The sequence below is a fragment of the Melospiza melodia genome, chromosome 14 (assembly GCF_035770615.1).
Source record: "Melospiza melodia melodia isolate bMelMel2 chromosome 14, bMelMel2.pri, whole genome shotgun sequence".
Classification (NCBI taxonomy): Eukaryota; Metazoa; Chordata; class Aves; order Passeriformes; family Passerellidae; genus Melospiza; species Melospiza melodia.
The window spans coordinates 12,045,037-12,066,243 of record NC_086207.1 but is presented as its reverse complement, the minus strand read 5'-3'; the positions used below and the strand labels follow the sequence as shown (position 1 = coordinate 12,066,243).

The 21,207-nt window shown below is 42.0% G+C and overlaps 2 protein-coding genes across 4 annotated transcripts; one reads left to right on the top strand and one right to left on the bottom strand.

Annotated features, from left to right (window-relative positions):
* Positions 1–1,468: 1,468 nt before the first annotated feature.
* LECT2 (leukocyte cell derived chemotaxin 2) lies at positions 1,469–6,620 on the top strand. Its single transcript, XM_063168363.1, has 7 exons — positions 1,469–1,556; positions 2,127–2,262; positions 4,034–4,185; positions 4,698–4,868; positions 5,200–5,320; positions 5,823–5,974; positions 6,383–6,620. Exons 1-7 carry the CDS (start codon positions 1,511–1,513, stop codon positions 6,571–6,573), a joined length of 969 nt encoding a protein of 322 aa, XP_063024433.1. The 5' UTR covers positions 1,469–1,510; the 3' UTR covers positions 6,574–6,620.
* Positions 6,621–9,492: 2,872 nt separating this feature from the next.
* Positions 9,493–20,774, bottom strand: LOC134424721 (F-box/LRR-repeat protein 21-like). Of its 3 annotated transcripts, none has more exons than XM_063168712.1 (7): positions 20,669–20,774; positions 17,341–17,436; positions 15,797–15,977; positions 12,877–13,326; positions 11,973–12,095; positions 11,334–11,505; positions 9,493–10,207 (listed from the first exon to the last, which is right to left on the bottom strand). In XM_063168712.1, the coding sequence occupies exons 4-7, from the start codon at positions 13,246–13,248 to the stop codon at positions 9,564–9,566; spliced, it is 1,311 nt and encodes a 436-aa protein (XP_063024782.1). In that variant the 5' UTR covers positions 13,249–13,326; positions 15,797–15,977; positions 17,341–17,436; positions 20,669–20,774; the 3' UTR covers positions 9,493–9,563. The 3 variants fall into 3 exon arrangements, with proteins under 3 accessions (XP_063024782.1, XP_063024780.1, XP_063024781.1); XM_063168710.1 differs by having other exon boundaries at positions 15,797–15,937; XM_063168711.1 differs by having other exon boundaries at positions 15,797–15,937; positions 17,341–17,462; positions 20,669–20,767.
* Between the last annotated feature and the right edge of the window lie 433 nt (positions 20,775–21,207).

Genomic DNA, 21,207 nt, shown 5'->3' with positions numbered 1-21,207 from the left:
CTGACTGCTGCTGCTAAGGAGAGCTGAGAGGGTTTGCAGAGAGCTTGTGTCAAATGAAGGAGAATAAGCAATGAGTGTTGTTTCTGGCAAGGATCACACAAAGCCACACATCCCATCTTTCAGTTCAGGGGTAAGCAGCACTCCCAAACCCTGAATACCCACTGAGAGCCCTTCCCAGCACATTGTGTCATTTAGCAGCCAAGACTCCATTATATGAAGCAAATTACAACCAAAAGCCCCATCCAAGCTGGACTGAAGGGACAGAACTTTTACATAAATATCTGTTTGGTGGTCATGAGTGTGGTCATGAGCTGCCAGCTCTTCCTGGCAGCATGGAGAAGAAAGCAGCACAGATCAAACCAGCCAAACCACTTGTTGTAACCCCAGGGAGGGCGAAAAGATTGTTTGGGGATTAAATATTGGCTGTAAAGAAAAGCTTGGAAACGCAAGTGAAAAATTTGTCTCCAACTGCTTGTTCCATGGAGGCTTTCAGGAAACACAATGTACCTTTTGCAAACCAGAAGTGGGGCAGAGACACATCTGTTTCTTTTCTGGATAAAATCTGTGGGGTTTCTAGAGGTCTCTGTAACTTGAAATATCAAATAATTTCTGTGAAAGCACCATGACTCATTTAAATTTCATATTACCTGGGATATGTCTGTAAAGAAAATCTAACGTTTTTCTGAAAGGTTACCAGAGACACAAAGTACAATTAGTTTATTATTTATAGTACAATAGCTGAAACCAAGAAGGTACTGAAGGCATCACTTTAAAACCTAGAATTACTGAACTCCAGGTCAGTGTTGCCTATGCAACGTGGGTTTGCAACTGTTGTTTCAGAACTTGAAGATGTTTTAATAAGTATTACACTGTTAAAACCCCAGGGTTTCAGTGAACAGACTTCATGGATTTAAGTGAAATAAACGACAATTTCAGCTGAACCAGAAAAAAGAAATGTTTCAATGCAAAAGCATCTGTTTTCCTTGCACAAGTGAATATTCATGAGTGCCAAATGCTTCCTGTGTTCTCAGACACAAAGCTCTGGTGGGCACAAACACCCAGGAATGAGGAATGAGCAGCAAAGGGTAAACTGGTGACATCCACTCTGGAGCTTTGGCCATCTTTTCCCTCCAGCTCAATCCTCTGAACCGCATTTGTGGTTCCTACCATTTCTGGCCTAAATGTGACCTTACTCCAGGAAGGGGAAGAAAAGGATCTTAGGAAACAGCTCAACCAGAGTTTCCTGAAATGTGGGGTCATTTCCATTTCTTAATGTTAAGAGCCCAATTATTTTATCCATCTTTCCCAACCAGCTTTAACAACTGTCAGAGCCTGCAGACCACCACAGTGCCCAGTATGGCAACACCACCAGCCTGGAGCTGTAATACTTTGCTCCAGACAGATTGGCCAAGACAACGGACTTGTGCTTTCAAAAGCACATAAATACCTCAGGCAGCAGCTGTTGAATGTCTTTGACTGGATCAAAGAACACAGGTGACACGGCCCCAAAATGCCAGCTCTCAGTCTGGTCACTCTGGTCAGCTTGGTGTCCACTGGTGAGTTGAGATTGCTGTAATGCAGCTGGGCTTCACAGGGTTTAGGCGGGCAATAATGGATTATTGAAATTCGCTTGTACATAAATAATGCTGAGGTTTTTTTCCCTCTAGTTTTATGATGAATGATGGTAATGTGGACAGTTATGACTACTATAAAATATGGAATTAGATGTGCATTAAGAGACATATATTGCAGTAGTTGGAGCTTACAGAAAGAATCATAAAATCATTATAGTTTGAAAAGATCTCTAAGATCATCAAGTCCAACCATCAACCCAGAACCATTAGAAAGTAAAAATAATTTATTTCACAAACTATTTTAAAACATCTTTATTTATAGCTTTGCTTTCTTTTTGGTGTATATACCTTAAATCAAGACATCAGGAAAAAAATGGATCAAGTCTATACAGCAAGTAGTAGAATGTCCTTTTACCTACAGTTTCTGAAATGACAGACTGCATGGAGCTCATTTTCCCTTTAAACACCCTATTTTGTACCTGAACGCTTTCTGTCGCACTGGACTAAGGACATGGTTGATTTTTCCCTGTTTTTCCTCTCTTCCTTGTGCAGTTTTCACCGAGCAGCTGGATGCACACCCGCCCCATCAGCAGCAGCACGGGCACTGGGCACCGATCTGCAGCGGGAACCCCACCAACCGCATCCGCGGCTGCGACAGATACGGCTGCGGCAACTTCGGCGCCGACAGGTAACACAGCTCACAGGTGACACACCTGAACGACACGTAACACCGCTGAGAGGTGGCACACCTGACAGGTGACACTGCTGACAGGTGACACACCTGACAGATGACACTGCTGACAGGTAACACAGCTCACAGGTGACACACCTGAATGACACGTAACACCGCTGAGAGGTGGCACACCTGACAGGTGACACTGCTGAGAGGTGACACACCTGACAGATGACACTGCTGACAGATGACTGCTGACTGACAGGTAACACACCTGACTGACAGGTAACACACCTGACAGATGACACTGCTGACAGGTAACACAGCTGACTGACAGGTAACACACCTGACTGACAGGTGACACTGCTAACTGACAGGTAACACACCTGACTGACAGGTAACACAGCTGACAGGTAACACACCTGACAGGTGACACACCTGACAGGTAACACACCTGAGAGGTAACACATCTGACTGACAGGTAACACACCTGACTGACAGGTAACACATCTGACTGACAGGTAACACAGCTGACAGGTAACACACCTGACAGGTGACACACCTGACAGGTAACACACCTGACAGGTAACACACCTGACTGACAGGTAACACATCTGACTGACAGGTAACACAGCTGACAGGTGACATTGCTGACAGGTAACACTGCTGACTGACAGGTAACACAGCTGACAAGTAATAGAGCTGGCAGGTGACACTGCTGACAGGTGATACAACTGACAGGTGACACAGCTGACAGGTAACACTGCTGACTGACAGGTAACACAGCTGACAGGTAACAGAGCTGACAGGTGACACAGCTGACTGACAGGTAACACAACTGACAAGTAACACAGCTCACAGGTAACACTGCTGACTGACAGGTAACACAGTTGACAGATAACACAGCTGACAGGTAACACAGATGACAGGTAACAGGGCTGCCTGGCTTCCAGGGGTCACCTTGCTTTCCTACACTAAATGTGCAGGCACCAGAAAGAATACAGCTACACAGAGCTGACACTCAGAATGAGAGAATACTGCTGTCTGCAGACCTCTTGCTGATTTTTGGGATATTCCTTGGCAATCTTACAGAAGCACAGTGATAACCACTGCTGACAACAGAAGCAGGGGTGAAGGAGCAGGATTGTTACATGAATCACAGACAGAGTAAAGGAAATGGAAGTATTTCAAGGATTTGTGTCATTTACCCTTGTTGCTTATACTCCAGAAATTTAACCAACACTCAGGAAGCTGAGTAGATTCAATTACACAAACTAAAAATCTGTCAGCATCACTGTCTTTAAGTAAGGACCTCATACAACAACAGGTTATATTTCTCTGAAGAAATGCTTTTATATGTAGAATGACTCCCACTTTTTCTTGTCATCTCCTCTCCCCAGGCTCTAAAAGGGTTCATCTTCATTATGCAACTTTCAAATTTCTAAGTGAGAAAATGCCAGCCAAGATTCTATTTTACATGGCACACATGTTTTTTGGGATAAAATGGTACTTTTCCATAACAGTTTGAAATACCCCATGAAGTTGGGCAAGTAAAAAATAAGCTTAAATTTGAAATTTCATTCCACTCTGAGGAAGGTCAGAGTAATGTGAACAATTTGCAACAACAAATAACAAAGATGCTTCAAACCTGCTACTTCTGTTCAATTTCATTGCGGGTAAAAAATTTTTGTTAGAGAAGCTCCAGCTATCATCCTGCATTAAGTGACCAATTGATACATAACATTAACCTAGAGAGATGTCCCTAATTCTGTATTTCTGCCTGCAGGCACAGTGGCAAAGGGAAGCATGCGGGTGTGGATGTCATCTGCTCTGATGGAGCCACGGTGTACGCTCCCTTCAGCGGGCAGCTCTCAGGACCCATCCGCTTCTTCCACAATGGAAATGCCATTGATGATGGAGTCCAGATCAGGGGATCAGGCAAGTAATTGACAGCAGGTGTGCTGTGAGATGTGCACAAGTAATCACTTCATTTACTTGAGCAAGGTCCCTGTGGTTCTTCAATTCAAGCACAGTGTTGATTAATCTTACATCCTCTCTAGTACGCTGAAATACTGGAAGGCAGCACCAGCAGGATGTAGTCCTTTCCTATGCTTTTCTTGGAGAGGAGGGAAGAAAGGAGTTAAAAAACAGGGAGCAGGAAAATAACAACCCCAAATCAAAAAATAGGAAACAGTAAAAATAAAGCACCGGAAACATATCCTCAGTTTTGCTGAGAGGATGTTTTCCTGTCTCAATTTTCCAACACCCTTTTTGCCTTTTTGCCCTGGCAAATATAGTAATTTCGAGTTCACCATTGTTGGTACCTCAACTACATTTCTGCTTCATGCTAACAGTCTCCAGTGAGAGGCTGGCAGGGAATGCTGCTGGCTCACCCCAGGAGAAGATGCAGCTGGTGTTTCCTGACCCTGTTTCCTCTCCCTCTCTCCCAGGTTACTGTGTGAAGCTCGTCTGCATTCACCCCATCCGGTACCATGGCCAGATCCGCAGAGGGCAACGGCTGGGGAAAATGCTGCCCATGCAAAAAGTATTTCCTGGCATTATTTCTCACATCCACGTTGAGAACTGCGACCACTCTGATCCTACTCATGTGCTTACACCTGGTAAAAAATCCCATAACAAAAAACACAACTCAGAACAAGAGTAGATTTGCACTCCAGGACCTGTGATACTCTTTTTGAAATGTTGTATTTAAAGCATTTTCTTCAATGAAATAATCCTAATCTAGAAATATTACCATCCAGTTTAGGTCTACATTCCAGTTACATTTCCTAAAGGATTACAAATTTTATGGAGAAAAATCCAATTGGAAGCACGGGACGTAATGTCAGCATGTTCTTACCTAACTGTAAATCAAACATAGTAGTTGCAAGCAAGCAAGTGATAAAACAATCTAGGAGTTAACTTTGATGTGCTGTGTTCTGTGTTTCAAAGATGTTCCACCACTGCCACAACGGGCCCAGGACGGGCGCTGGGCTGCAGTGTGTGCTGGGAACCCTACCAACGAGATAAGAGGCTGTGATAAGTATGGCTGCGGATACTATGGAGCTCCCAGGTAATATAGTAATTGGAGAATGTGGGGTTTTGTTGTACTTCCACTGAAGTAAGAGTTAAATATTTTGTTTAGGTCACAAAAAAATTACAGCTTTGAAGGCTTGGGTTGGACTTGAGAAACTTTTAGGCTGCCTACATTGTTAATGACACTTCTCTGCTTGGAGCTTTTTATCAGTCTGAGCCATGCCTGACCTGACCTAGAGTTGGGAACACTCCTGACTCAAGTGGAGGGTTGGACTTGATGTCCTTCACACAGCCACACTTTCTGTGACTCTATGGTCTTTATTTAAAGACCTGGAAGAAAGGCATTTTTCTCCAACTCTTAACAGGTCATCCACCCTTACATGACACTACCTCACCTACAGCTTTGCAGATCTTTCAGCCAGTTTGCTGACACTGTTTCTGCCCTAACAACCCATTTCCAGATCTCCTCATGTGCTGCCCAATCTCTCTGCAGCTCTGGGCCTGATCAGAGGTTTCTTTAAAGATGTGTTTGCTTGCAGACGCGATGGCAAAGGGAAGCACCGGGCCGTGGATGTCATCTGTGCTGACGGGGCCACCGTGTACGCTCCCTTCTCTGGCCAGCTCTCTGGGCCTGTGAAATTCTTCCACAATGGAAATGCCATTGATGATGGAGTCCAAATCAGGGGACCAGGTACATAGCTATCTGTCATTTAACATTTCTTTGTTTTGAGCTCATATAGGATGTGTTACCTTGCAGTTAGCCACGTAGTTTTGCCATGTTTTCTTCTATCCACTTACATTCAGAACTTTTTGCTCCTGCTACAATGCAAGTAATTGAGTTCTGCAGAATGTCTTCAAGCTTTTCCCTTTCCTACAGCACAAATTTCCATCTTCTCCTTGCTTTCCCTCTTCTACCAAGTCAATGACTCCAACCACTACCTAATTTATATGACAACGGTATTGCTGCTATTTCAGTATTTCCACTATTGCTATCTCAGTGCAAAGGACAAGACAGACATTGTTAATATTTCTGAAATATAGTACAGAAGCACAAATGCTTCTCAGTCATCTGAGGTTTTCCCTCTTGTTTTTTCACCAGAGTTCTGTGTAAAACTACTCTGTATCCATCCCATAAGATACAGTGGTCAAATTTCCAAGGGACAAGTCCTTGGGAGAATGTTGCCAATGCAAAGAGTATTTCCTGGGATCACATCTCATATTCACGTTGAGAACTGCGACCACTCGGATCCTACAAGCAACCTTGAAAGGGGGAAAGGGCAAAGAGAGTGAAATGGAAACACAGTAAATTCCAAATAAATCCATCTCAGCATCCAAAAGTTGTTTTTCTTCTCATGCACTATATACTATCACCTACTCAATACTTTGAGCCTTACACAAGCAGTGTCTGTTGGATGGCAACAGACTCACAAAACAAAAAAAGATTTGAGTTTTTATTGGAATTTGCATTTACCAGACAATCAGGAAATTAGCAATGACGAGCTATAAGCTTTCTCAAAGTCTGAACAATCAGCTAAAATGCAGAGTGCTCACTCCCTCCTGTGGCAGAGAAGGCACATTCCTGTCAGCTTCTCTCCTGAGCACCAGCTGGCTTCACTTGTTCAGATCAGGGAGAACAAATGCTCTAAAAAATCCAAACATTCATCAGTGCAGGCCTATTTAACTGGAAGCTTGGAGCTGCAACAAGCTGACATTAAACAGCCACGTTTGATTACCTTAAAGGTCTTTTCCAGCCTCAGTGATTCTGTGATTCATGGCTTCACAGAAACTGCCTTTGTGACAGGGACTGAGAGAGGGACAATATTCAGAGCAGCCTTTTAAGAGCTTCCCCCTGAACTCTGTCACCAGTGTTTATAAATACACCAACACTGTTCTGCTGGCTAGAGAGACAGGGAGGACTCCAGGACTTCCCAATGACTCACAAGCTTTGTTCACACTCCATTTTGGGGTCTGCATGTCGAAAATCAGGTTTCAGGCACAAAGGTAAAATAACAATGACTAATTTGCCATGCTCCAGTCTCTCCCAAGGCTTGTCACATTGCTTCTAGCAGGAGAGAACCCCAAGAGGACACAGTGCAACAGATGGATGAGTCTAGTGCATGGGTTAAACCACTTTATTACATTTCCATTTGAAGCAAACCACACATCTTGAACCAAATACTGTTTGGAAATATTTCAGTTTTGTGTTTAAATTATAATCCCCTGGATTATGGAAGTACTCAGCTCACAGCCTCTACCAACCAGAGTCACAGAGATGCTTCTTAACTGTGCAACAGGCACTAAAGCATTACTGACTCAGGTGTGTGTAACCTTGAATCCTTGGGCTTCCAGCTGGGAACAAATGTGTCCAAGAAAAGTGTGGTTTGACCCTTGAGCTGCTGTTTTGTGGAAGTGGGGAAGAAACTCACTTATTCTCTGCTGCAAATGCACTGGTTCTAGCTGGGGTAGTTCCTTTGCTTCACAGGAGCAGAACGGAGCTGTGGATTTGTACTGGAACTGGTAACATGGGGATGTTTGTGCTGTAGCTGAGCAGTGCCTACAGAGCCCAGCCCTGCCCTGTGTCCTGTACTGCCCCAGCAGGCAGGAGGCTGAGGGTGCCCAGCCTGAGGTGACAGGGACAGGACAGCTGAGGCCAGCTGACCCAAGGGACATTCCATACTGTGTGACATCAGGCTCAGCATATAAAGCAGGGGGAAGGTGGAGCAAGGGGGGTGTCTATGTTTATGGGGGATGGAGCCCTGCTTTCCTGGACATGGCTGATGGAAGTGGTGAGTGGATTCCCTTTTTGGGGGTTGCCTGCCTGTGTGGCTCTTGCTTTACTATTAAACTCCTTATGTCCAGCCATGAGTTTTCTCACTTTTACCTTCTGATTCTCTCCCCCATCCCTCTGGCTGTGAGGGGCACAGCTCACAGCCAGGGTTAAGCCATGACAGTGACAACCACCACCAGCAAATTCATGCAGACTTCTCATTATCAATAGGAAGATGCAACAAGTGTGGCACCAAAATCATTACAGCAAAAATTTATATACAATGCATTGAAATTTACAGTGTGCAAAATGTTAACACAAAAATACATACTCTAATTTACATCAACTCACCATGTCTTTCCCCTTTTAAGAAAATAAAATATAATACAATCTGTCTCAAAAAACAATTAATAGCAACAAGTATTAAACAGTCCTGAATTAAATATTTCAGGATTACCTTCAGCAAGCCTTTCTCTAGAAATCAGGGCTTACACGAAGCTCTGGAAGAAACAGGTGAGATTTCTACAGTCCATTTAGTCCTCCAAGTGACAATTTTAAGTGCTATAAATTCTTGATTCCAAACAGAAATTGATCAAAGACAATTGTATGGCCTTTGATCTTTCCTTCTTACCAGCTACATTTATAAAATCTTTCTTATTTCTTAGCAATGAAAGCATGGAACAGCATTCAGACATCAGTCTTTGATTACAAAGACTTGAGCCCAAATCCAAAGCTATTCCTTATTGTCCTGACAGTTTCCAAAGTGCTTTATTACTCATTCAAGCAATCAATCTAGAACCAAACTTACAATCAGTAATTTGAACAAAATCTCTTTTTCATCCTTTTAACTCATAAGACAAAAACAACATACTGTACAATGCATTCTCTAGTTTCTGTAATTTGACAAAATTACTTAAAGTGCAATTTAGAGCTGGAAAATTTCTTGTAGGCATAAGCTTATTAACATTTTATTATACTGCCATGAATTTAAGCTATAATATATCTGATTAACTTGGGATAGTGTATTTTAATATACAAGCTTTTACAATTAAAACATGAATTATTTAAAAAATAGCTATATAAAACATCATGACAAATAATACTGTACTCAAAATTCTATCCAGCCTTCCACAGATAGATTTCCTAAAGGAAAATAGCTTCTCTTCTGACTAGATCAGAAAGAGTAAACAAAGACATAAAAAAACCCAAAAACCCAAACCCACTTGAAAGTAAACGGAATGTTTAAACTGAAGCTCAGAGAAGCCAAAATTCATTGAAGTTTGAAGCACCTGTAAACCACAGACATACTTTCAGAACCGTTAAGTACACTTCAATCTATTTTCTATTTCAATATATAAGTAATATTTTAGAGTGTTTTGCTGTTAGTCTAATAGAGGTTTTCTCAAGGAAGAAAAACTCAAATCTGGAAGAAAATTTTCACATTTGATTTTTAAATTTTTTATTTGCATAGAAAGCAGCACCCCCATCCCACAATTTTATCCACACAGAGAATTTACCACGTGGGCATCATATCAGGAAACCACATTCTTCCAAGGTGCTTGGAGACTTCCAGATGGAGCCGATCCAAGCTGTAATCACTATCTGGAATCAGCACCTCCTCCATGATGGAAAGCTGAGTAAGCCTGCCCCCACACATCTTGACAAATTCAATAAAACCTCTGCAGGTGACCTCACACTCCCCCAGCCCCATGGCAGTCAGGTTCTTGCAGCGCTCAGCGATCTGGATCAGTTCATCATCCAGGGGCTGGAGTCCATTGGCGCACACCACCAGCTCGATCAGCCGCGGGCAGTTCATGCCAATGCGGCCCAGCATGGCCTTGCTGACTGCACGGCCGAAGTACAGGTGTGTGACAGGTGTTTCCTCTCTGAAGAAAACATCAAATTCATCTTCATACAAGAAGAAATACATGACAATGTTGACTTTGGGGGAGTGTTTAACAAGAGCGTCCCAGCTTTGTTTTTTAATGGTGTGAAACTGAACTTGGCCGGGATTTTCACTCACGACGTCAATGCGAAGGTGTTCCAGATCAACGTGCTTTTCACTGGAAAGAGCCAGCAGCAGTTCATCACTTAATATGTAGTAGTTCAAAGCCAGCTCCTTGAGTCCATGGCACTGATCAGCCACACAAAGAATGCCTGAGGAATAAAAAAAATTCACTCTCTAAACCAAAAAGTGAATATAAGCACAGCTGCTCTCTGTAAAGCTGGCTTGAGTTTCCATGCTTATATCCAAAGCCCATGAAGTTCCCAAGTTCCAGGTATCCACAACCTTTTACAGAGTTCTGGCCATTAACACTTTACAGTAAAAGACACAAGTCACATTCATCCTGGATCTACATATCTCCTCTTCGCCCCTCCCTAAGCAGAATTTCCTCAGCTTTGAAGAAACAACTGAAATCAAGACAGATTCAGCTGAAGTTGCTGCCATTCCCTTCCCTAATACTCATTCCTTCAACTTCTGACTATTTAAATCACCACCACCCAGTTTAACAGCTACAACCTTCTGTGAATTAACATCTAAATAATGTTAACTCCTCCTAATCTGCACGAATATGAAGAACACAGATAAAGCCATCTTTTGTGGACTCCAGAAAAGAATAAATGAATAGACCAGACCCAGACTCCTTTTTCCTAGCACTAAGGAGAAAGGAAAGTGAGAAGGGATCCTGAAGCCCTCTGAAATTTCAGCAAGGCTGTATTCTGAAGTGAGTCCTTCACCAACCAATGAGGAAGTCACCAGTCCCAGATCTGGACACACGAGGGCACTGTGGAAGCTGGAAACACTCACAGTCTAATACCACAGGCTTCTGAAATTTGTACACACTCTCAGCACTTTGCAAAACAATTACTGACAACTGTTATAATCTTCTTTATCCCACCAAGCAGTGGCTGATTCATGGATCAGGGATTCAGGGTTTCCTACAGAACGCCAGTTAGTTAAGTTTAGAGATCTGCACACACATTAAGGAGCACCCATTAGGTTATCCTCACACGGTAAGGATCATCACATCCTTTCAGTAGGTGTGAAAGGCTTGCACTAATTTTGAAGGCCTCAAGGCCTATCATCAGAGGCAGCAAAGCACCTGGAGAAAATGAAAAAATATCCCCAGGATTCCAGAAGATGCAGTCAAGTGAGTAGCATCCCCACCTTCATCAACCCATTCACTATCACTTTCTTCTTCACCTTCCAACTGTCCAAACTCCAGACTAAGTCAATTATGTTTTTTTTCAACTCCATTTTTCACATGCATTCAGTACTCACCAGCAGGTGAAACATGAGGACAGCTGCTCATTTTTAGTAGTTTTAGAGTATCACTGTTGTTAGCAACAAGAACCTTCAAGGAAGGATCATCAAGGGGTGTGTCATCTATCTTGATTGATGATAATGACTTGGAATTCACAAAAACTACTGTCAGTGCTGATGCAAAATGAGCCTATTTAGAGAAATTGAAAGAGGAAAAAAATTCTATAATAAGATGAGCAAAACTTCAGGGCTTTGACCTTACATTCAACACAGAAAGTACAAAAATAAATACTTCCCATGGATCCCCTCTTTCATGTAAAAAAGAATTATTTCAACATAAACAGAGGGGATCTTTGTTTAAAAACATGCTGCTGCATGTGACAGAATTAACCTTACACTCATTATTTATCATTTAAGTGTAATACATTGATAACTACAGGGGTAAATGGATACAATGATGAGCCTGAAATATCTGGAGTTTTTCTGTAGAAAAAAAAGAAATGCCCTTTATTTTCCAGAAACTAATTCTTCTGTTATTAGGAAGTAACTAGAGACTGTTTCATAAAATTGCCATTAACTTAAGAACAGAACATTAAGAAAGCTAAAGTGGTTTAAGAGTGAATTAAAATATGCTAGTTACAGTTTGTAAAACTTTACCTTAGAGACATTCATGAAGCTTGGTTTTGCTGTAGAGATCAAACCTAGTGTCTTGATAGAACAATTCACCAGCTGAGAAAGGATGTCACAGGCTGCTTCTGCTGACTCAGTACTACTATCAACCTATAAAAGCAATTTAAAAATAGTGAAGTCATTCTGCAGTATTATTTAGAAAACAGCACCATGGATATCCAATACTGCAGATTCCATATCTACTCAGCTCCTGATTGCAACCATAACAGGCACAAAGTGCAACATTGACAGAAAATTTCAAGACCAGAAAGAGTTCAGGGAAGTTACTATTAGAAAGTTTTTCTGAGTATGACTGCTGGGTAATTCTAATATGAACACAAACCTTAAATCTAAGTCTTGTCTTCAAATAACCTTATGTTAATGCAATAGTGTTACAGTACTGGTGCTACAATACACAGTGATATGCGTGCATTTTTTTTAAATGCCAATTTTTAGAGCCCAAAAAAGACTTGACAAAGTCCTTGCTCCAGCAAATGAATCCGTTTTATCCACGTGGACAACACCTTTGCATCTTAATAAATAAATAAATAAATAAATAAATAAATAAATAAATAAATAAATAAATAAATAAATCTAAATAATGAACTGATTCAAAATTCATAAGCCTGAAGAATTACTTTGAACAAATCTCTTATTCTGCCTCACCTTCCACCTCTGTTTTGCACCACATCCACTATTTCTTAATTCTGCAGAGGTTAGAGTGTACAAAATTGGGTGAAACTGTCTGCACATGTGAAAATAAAACATTGCAGTAGTTGCCTTTTTAAACACAAGACTTGCCAGGTACAAGCCTTAAGGCAGCTGACACAGAAGAGCTGCATCCCTCGTGCTCAGTGACGTGCCACTGACCCACAGCTCAGCCACAGCTTACCTTGAAGCTGACGTACTGCAGATGGTCAGCGTGCCTCTTGATAATCTGCTGAATGAGATCTGGATGTGTAGACTTTAAATAAGAAGTGGCTGGCTGGCTAAGTTCAAATTCAAACCTCCTCCAGAGATCTGGGATGTGAAAAACTTCATTCCACCTTCGACAAACAGAAGATGCCCTGGCTCTATCCACTAAAGTCAGGAACTGAAAAACACGCAGGATCACGTGGTGGGGAAGGCTGCCCCAGTCCATCGAGGTGCACGGCTCAGATTCCCCAAACCCTGAGCCACATAAACTAGTTTTCTGTTTTTTGTTTGTCTGTGATGTTCCAGGAGCTTCAGTTCCAGCCACCACCTTCTGCCCAGCTCTCTTCATGGTGAAAGTTTCAGAATGTAACAATCCAAGGTATTCAAACTACACAGGTTTCTGAAAGGTCTCACGTGCAACAGGTCTCTAGAAAAACACAGAAGATTATGGGAGGAAGGGAGAAAGGCCAGTGGAAACACAGTAAGCAATAACAAGTTAATAACATTTAAATACAGCACATTATTTTGAAAAGAAGCATATCCATATGTCAATATCCAGGGCACAGATATTGGCAAGGACCTTCTCTTTCAATACCTGTTATTTTGTACAACTTGGATGTTGTTACTTTAGAGAACTCGGACTTGTTAATTTACCAAGTGTAGTTTCATGTAGTAGTATTTCATAGTACATAAAACATTTTATAGGGATCAAGAAGTATTTAAAAGCAATTTAATTCAGAAGTAGAAAATGGATTGTTTAATTCAGAAGTAGAAAATGGATTGTTTAAATTTAAACTCAGTTGACAAACTATGCAATCTACTCATGATCCCTAAAAAAGGTTTATCAACTAAAAAACCTAATTCATAAACTCCTTTTTGAAACACAGATAAACTTGGAACAGACTGTTCAGAAGCCAGGAAAGTTTTGCCCACCTTCCTCAGTTTGCTTTTTTTCCACATGTCAAGCAGAGCAAAGTGTCTGCATAACTAACAGTAAAAAACTTTAGAGGCCACTTATCAAAGCAGGGCAAAGTAACTGAGGTTCACATGCTGTTTTTCAGCAGGAAAAGGACAGTGACCTTGGAAATCAGCAAACTGCACAGATCTGCTTCAGCAAGGGACATCTGCCTCATGAGCCAGAGCTCAGAAGAGCACCATACTAAAAAAGCTCTGCTTTCACAGGCTGAAGCAGTGCAACCTAACCAAGTCCATTCTAGACTGAATTCTGTTGTTCAGTCAATTTTCAACTGGCTCTGCCACTTCATTATAGCAGAGGTTGAAGCCCCTTCTCAAACGTCCCACTAACCAGATGTTCATCCAGACCTCCTCTCTCCCCAACCTGTGTGAAGTGAGTATTCTCAAACCAGGCATTTTTCAAGAAAGAACAGAGCATATTATCTATTTCTACTGAACAAACTTCCATGGCAACCCCCACAGCTTGCTTTTTCTGGACTGAAAATTTTCCAAGTATCTTTATTATGGAGGGGAGGGGGAAAGGAAGAAAAAAAAACACAAACCCACAAATCTGTGTATTGCAAAAACAGCTGCCAAAATACATACTAATCTATCAAAAATTTACCTGGCATTTTCCACAACCTATAAAAAAAAACCTGATCTGTTTGGCTCATTAGTGTCTGATAAACTCCATTTTTATGAAAAAAAAGCATGTGCATTCTTTGACAAAGTGGAAAGAAAAATACAGCAAATTTATTAACGGCTGTTCATACAACCAACTTCACTACTGCTTGACTTGCTGAAAAATTATCTCAATCATCAAGGAATTTATTTTAGCAGTTCTTATACATTTTCACCCAGTCTATTTAAATTTCCATCAGCAATATATGCAGACAGATAAGCCTGCAGCACTCTTTAAATTATATTAAATAATAGTTTTTCTTCCCTGAGTAGACACGTGGCTCACACTAACAGTGTTACTAATGTAATGAAGATTCAGGCTCAGCATGAATATACATTTTGCTATTAGACCATCAAGTTATCATCTACACAACCATGTTTTATGACTTTAGACTACTTTAAGTCACACAACAAATGGGCATTCCAAACCATTAAGTGTGGATGTAGTAATTAACCATTACAAAACTCTTACAGTTGATCACAGCCTTGCTAAATTTAGCAAAGGCTAAATACCTTTTGAGTCAAATATACCTGTTGCTTGTTTTTCTTCCTCCCTATTTGGGAGGAATTACAGACTTGACTGTTTACTAATAGAAAAGTCTAGAACAAAAAAATGAAATTGAACAAATGCTATTGTTTGAGAAGCTTCTCCTTGCTTTTGCTGTTCTCATGCAGATCTGCACATCTTGGTTAAAGATTGGTCTCTGATAAAAATGGAAATTTCTCCTATCTTACTTGAAACTTTCTTGAACTTCATGGGTGCTGATTTGGCTCCCACAAGGGAGCTCTGACATCTGAGAACAACCAGAAAGGGCATTTCCCTAAAGCACAGGTCAAGCCACAGACCAGAAGCAGCACTCCAGATGTGGGAAGAGATGCAGCATAGTATTGCTGATATACACAGCATCTATGCTGTGCCTGCTGGAATTTGGCCAGAACTTGTTCTTGATGCTACAGCCTTTAGAAACTGCTGTCTCCAGAATTTCTATGTTTAGAATTCTACACTACAGTCCTTTATATCTAGAAAAATTAATTCCTATTACTCAGTGTGGGATGCAAAGCCAGAAAAAGGTTGCATTGGTTATGCATTGTACGAAGCCCCAATATTTACTGCAAAAATAAGAATCCTGATTTCATTCTGAATCCTTGTGAACAGTATATATTTTAAAACACAACTGAAATTGGCTAAATGACAGTCCCTTGTGATATAATCCAGGCAGCATTCAAATGAGAGATTTACACACACACACACACAGCCCTACCTTCAAAGAATGTGGAGGTTCCTGTCAAGTTACCAGCACCTTTCTGGTATCTGAACATCCATCCCACTCTTGAGTCATCCTGTATGTGTGCATGGATTCCTTAACCAGAAGGCAGGGATGGGTCCCAGAAGATGAACCGACCTGTGAAGCCACCAACCACAGAAAAACTGTTCTGCAGTGTCTGGGAAAGCCACAGGAAAGACTGACATCAATTTGGAACAGAGACTGACACAAATAGAACCCACTGCTCTGAGGGCAGATGTGGAAGCAGAGCAACAGAATGTAACAAGCACATTAGTGTAACCAAACATTATCTGAAAAATACCATTTAACTAAGGGGAAGGTGTAACTGTTGGCAAAAAAATAGCTTTTGCATTATCTACAGTTTTAGTCATATAAGCACTCTTGCAACACAGATACACCTCTGAATTCTCAAGTATTACCCAAAGAAAACTACAAACCTTGATAACGAGTGTTTAACTTTTTTCAGCCTATATACAGGTTATATTTTTTCAGTCTATGCCAAAACCATGTGAATCAAAAGTTATACTTAAAGGCAGGACCTCTGATACTGTGACATTTGAGGATCCTCGACGTTAAACTTTACTCACTTTTACTCCAAAAGTATGCTTACTGCACCATTATAATCTTGACAGTAAACAAACAATATTGGCTAATTAAACTGTACCTAGAAAAAAATATCAATAATGTACAAATATCCTCTCATATACTAATGAAGAAACCATCCTGTGTCTTAGTATGACAGAGTATATTGGTGCACTCTGAGAAAATAGACCCAAACCCCCCCATATCCAGTTACCAATTTTACATTATCTGGAGATGCTTTAATGGAAAGCTACAAAAACAGCAACACCCACCTCACTAAATCATGACAGATTGTAAAAACAGAAGATGTTTACCAGGTATTGTGTTCAACCAGTAATAACACCTACAGAAATCTTCCAATGCTGAACTTCTCTATTTTTCTTTAAAAATTGGACAAGACTTTAGATTCTACCAGATCATATCATCATCTTTAGAAAAACTACCCAGTTCATACCAGCTTTATAGATGCCAAGCTTAACAAAGGTGTAGTATACACTATTTAAGAATATATGAGAAGCAGCCCCCATCTTCCACACAAAATCAAACTCAAGTACTGCAATCTGTGCAAGTAATGCTGCTGCTCAGCTCACACACCAGAAAATTTGGAGCTGAGTAGTCATGCTTGTCTATAAAGAGAAAGCTGATACTCATTAGTAAATCTGTTTGTGGGAGGCACCTGAAGAAATCTGTCATTTATGGTGGCCTTGTATTGCACAGTCTGCAAGTATCACATGTTCTCTCTCCTGTGAGGTGAGAGAGTCTGTACAGCACACAGAATTCATTTTCATAAGTACTGTCAGGGTCTAACAAATCAAAGGTTTATAATGCCACATATAAACAGCATGCTTAAATAACATTATACACTGAGATGCAATTTAAAGATTCAAAGAGAAGTGTATGACGTTTATAAATCACATACTTTGAAACAACTTTCTTACCTAAAGAATTCTTCCAAGTTACAATAGGCAATAAATGAGTGAACTGAGGCAGCTGCAGCCATGGGGCACTCACATGCATCTGTCTGCTTTCCCCTCCTGTCCAGATAAAAGGCCATAAAAACCTGTGTTAGTTTTGAAAAAAAAAATCATATTACATCCAATTCAAAAATGATGGGGAAATACATTGACATCAATTTATTAATTTTCTTGCTTTTGTAAAGGAGCTTGAGGGGGTCATCTTAACACAAGGTAACTTAACCCACAATGCAAATATTATCACTGAAAGGAACATGAGGTCAGATTAAGTATAAAAATGATGGGAAACAAATGTTGCAACTGCATTTACATTTCCTGGTCAACAGTACAATGTAAACAGCAAGTTATTCAGTATTTGCATTATCATTATCACTACTAGTGAATCTTGATAAACAACACCGTAGCTACCAAAGTAATCTAAGAGTCATGAAAAACAGAGGAAAAAAAACCCACCCAAATGTTTTTTCCTGCCTTCCTCCCTTCTGTGGCTGTCTAATGGCCTGTGATGAGCACAGAGGCCACATGGCTCAGCTCCCCAGCACAAACGTGCAGAGCCCGGGCCTGGCTGCAGTCACACGGCAGGAGCTGCTCCCGACAACAACAGAGCTCCCAGCCCGCAGCCACCTCCCTGTTTACGAGCTGCTGGCAGCCAGGTGACAGCCGGGGCCACCTGGCCAGGTGCATCACAGGCACTGCATCAAGGGCTTCACATCAGAAGTCCCTTGCCTCCCTCCACATTATTTTCTTTTAATATGACATTACATATGACAGTATGTTTCTGTTTCAGTCTTCCATCATAAGTAAATATTCAAAGCTTTACCCACAGGAACACCACAAAGAAATTTATTTTGTAAGAACACACCAAAACCCTGAAATCTTTGTTGTGGTAATGGTAAGCTTTACATTGCTTTTACATACCCCATCATGGGGGTGGGGGATGAGTACCCTTGCACCTGTTCTGAACTGAGGATTTCAGTGTTCTTCCCATGCGGCCACAGCCAAAAGTAATTACTAATAGTAAACTGACATCTGAAAATCAAGGAAAGGACTAGAATATCCTTTTGTAGTAATAATTGTATCAAATATAGGTAGTCTATAAAGACTGCCTACAATGCTCAGCAGGCTTGTGAATTTCACAGAGATGAGACCTGTAACAGGCAAATAACCAAGAGTACTCCTGAGGAAGAGAGCTTCCCTTGAACAGACCTGTCCCAAGACCCCTCAGAAGAGAAGGAAGTTCATACTTTTACATTGCAGATAAGAACTAGCAGAATTTCAGATAGTACATTTAAAAAAAAAAGTTACTGGAAATGACTCTTAGCAGTAAAAACATAATCAGATGTACATCCAATGTACATCTGAGTGTCTAAGGCCAAAAGAACCATCTAAAGCAATGTAAATATTAGCACATGTAAGCAGAAATGTATAAAATAAAGTATTACAGTTATCAGAGATGGAATCAAATACAAGCTTGTTATGCAAACAACAGCGAATTGTTATCTAAGGTAGTTATCCAAATGATTATCAAAGATAAACAGCAGCAACACAGTCACTGCAATGAAACACTTTGATAACTGCTGAGATGCACCAAAACTATTAATATCCTCATTTGTATAAGCAAAGTATCAAAAATTGGTGCGTGCCCCCCACACAGCTCTACCTGTGATCCAGTATTTTGACAGCTGCACATTATCCTACTCAAACTACCTCAAATGCACTAAAACCAACAGGAATCAGAAAAAATCAAGTTAATTAACTGTTTCTGCAACTTATCCTGCCAACAGAGCTGTAAACTTCTGCTAAAATTAAGACATTAAAACCTCTCCCGTGGCATGGGGGCTTGGTGGGGGATTTGAAAAGTGGTCAGCAGTGGTTCTGTTAAACAAGCCTTCAGGAGCTGTTCACTACCACCCAGGCTACAACATCAGTCCAAAAAAAAATTTCATTACTGTAAACAAACTTATCACAGATGCAAGCCACAAAATGTAACTGCTTCCTCTGATTTCTGGATTTCCCTTCCAGTTCTTAACACCGGGACTCAACAGGAATTAACAAAACACCATACAATCAGGTTTCTAGTAGAAACAGTAGCAACCAAACACAAATGCAGCAAAACCTGAGTTCCCGAAAAATAAAAACCCTTCCAAACAAACAAGCTTGGAAATACTCTGGGATAAAGCTGGCAACTTTATCATTGAGCTTTAACTTTCTAACACCTGGAAATTAATGTTTACGGACCTGCTTTACACGGCTGCAATACCGGCCCCATCAATCACAGTGTCCCTAAGGAAATCGCAGCTCAGTGACAGCACCCGAGGCCACCCCCTCACCACGGTAAGGAACTCGGAATGCAGAGCCTGGGCAGGCAGCCCTGGAAAACTGCTGCCACCACAAACCCAACCACTGCGTGCGGCGCAAAACATAGGTGAAAAACATGTTTTAAGCATAGTTCTCAGAAGATCTACTCCTTCAGGATGATGAGCTCAGAGATTAAGCTTTTTCTTCATCTAGGGCATATCAGACTTTTAATGGGTGGCATTTTTGCTTCTGAAGAGGATTATTTAGGTGTTTTTTTTAACCAGTCCTTATTTTTTTCTCAAAACTGAGCCTCTGACTCAAAGGATTTAGCACATTTTTAGTACGTTTATGACAAACCCTCAGAGTTCTAAAAATAACCATATTCAGCTGAACATCTTAATGCTTGCATTAATTTTAACTCAAAAAATACAAATGCATTGCCACTTTTAGTACTATTTCGGTGGTGAAATTTAGATATTGGATGCATTATTTTCTACTTCTACTGATGCATTATTTTTAGAAGGAAGCTCCCCACTGTGCCCCATGCCCAGGACCCCTCGTTTTACACAACGCACATATGAGGCTGCACAGCTCTTTAGAAAAGCGCTCTGGAGGGTTCACCAACACGCCCACGGCAGGAATCGTACTTCCATAGGTTTTCTTGAAAACAATCGTTACTTCCATAGATTTTCTTGCAACCTTCCCACCCCACTTCAACAAGCCATGGAAGCTGTTTACACGGGGAAATCAGCTCCCAGGCACCGCGCTCGGTGAGAGCTCCCGGGATGGCACAAACCCAGGGCACCGCACACGAGCCCCTCACTAGGTTGGGCGCTCAGGCTGAATTTAAGCCTCCAGGAGCAGAGTGCGCCTGTCTGTCCGTCCGTCCGCCCGTCTGTCTCCGCAACGCGGGCCGCCCCCGCGGCCTGTCCCGCACCCCCCCCACCGGCCACCGCGCTAGGCCCGGTCCCCGCGGCCGCCCCGCCGCTCTCACCGCCGCCGGTGCGCGGCTCCCTCGCAGCGTGAGGCCGGACCGAGGCGCCGAGCAGGGGCAGAGCAGGGCCAGCACCGCGCTCAGCCCGCAGCGCCCGGGACACGCCGAGGGCGGAGCCGCGGCCCCGCCGCCCCAGCGCAGGCGCCGGGCGAGGCCGCGGGCGGCGGGCACGTGATGACGGCGGCGCCATTTCGCGCCCGCCGCCCTCGGCCCGCGGTAAAATGGGGGGGCCGAGGTGTGGGCCTGGGGCCAGCGGTGACAGCCCCGCGTGGACGGGGGATGCTCCTGGCCTCCGAGCAGAGCAGGAGGCGGTTGGTTCCCCCTCACTAGGCCTCCATCTCAGAGTCACACAGTCACTTAGGTTGGAAATAACTCTGCGATCATCGAGTCCAATCTGTGACCAAACCCCAACTTGTCAAACAGACCGTGGCACTGATAGGAAGGATGTGTGCTCGTGGCTTTCCGAGCAAGTCCATGGGAGAGGATATGGGTGTCAACGTCTTCAACATAGGTCTTAATGTTTCTACTCACGTCAAGCC

Coding starts and splice junctions, on each gene's coding strand:
- LECT2 (XM_063168363.1), top strand. CDS start 1,511: ATGCCAGCTCTCAGTCTGGTCACTCTGGTCAGCTTGGTGTCCACTG. Junction 1,557..2,126: donor GGTCAGCTTGGTGTCCACTG/GTGAGTTGAGAT, acceptor TTCCTTGTGCAG/TTTTCACCGAGCAGCTGGAT. Junction 2,263..4,033: donor GGCAACTTCGGCGCCGACAG/GTAACACAGCTC, acceptor TTCTGCCTGCAG/GCACAGTGGCAAAGGGAAGC.
- LOC134424721 (XM_063168712.1), bottom strand. CDS start 13,248: ATGAAGAGAGCTGGGCAGAAGGTGGTGGCTGGAACTGAAGCTCCTGGA. Junction 11,506..11,972: donor GCTTCATGAATGTCTCTAAG/GTAAAGTTTTAC, acceptor TTCTCTAAATAG/GCTCATTTTGCATCAGCACT. Junction 10,208..11,333: donor TCCTCATGTTTCACCTGCTG/GTGAGTACTGAA, acceptor TTTATTCCTCAG/GCATTCTTTGTGTGGCTGAT.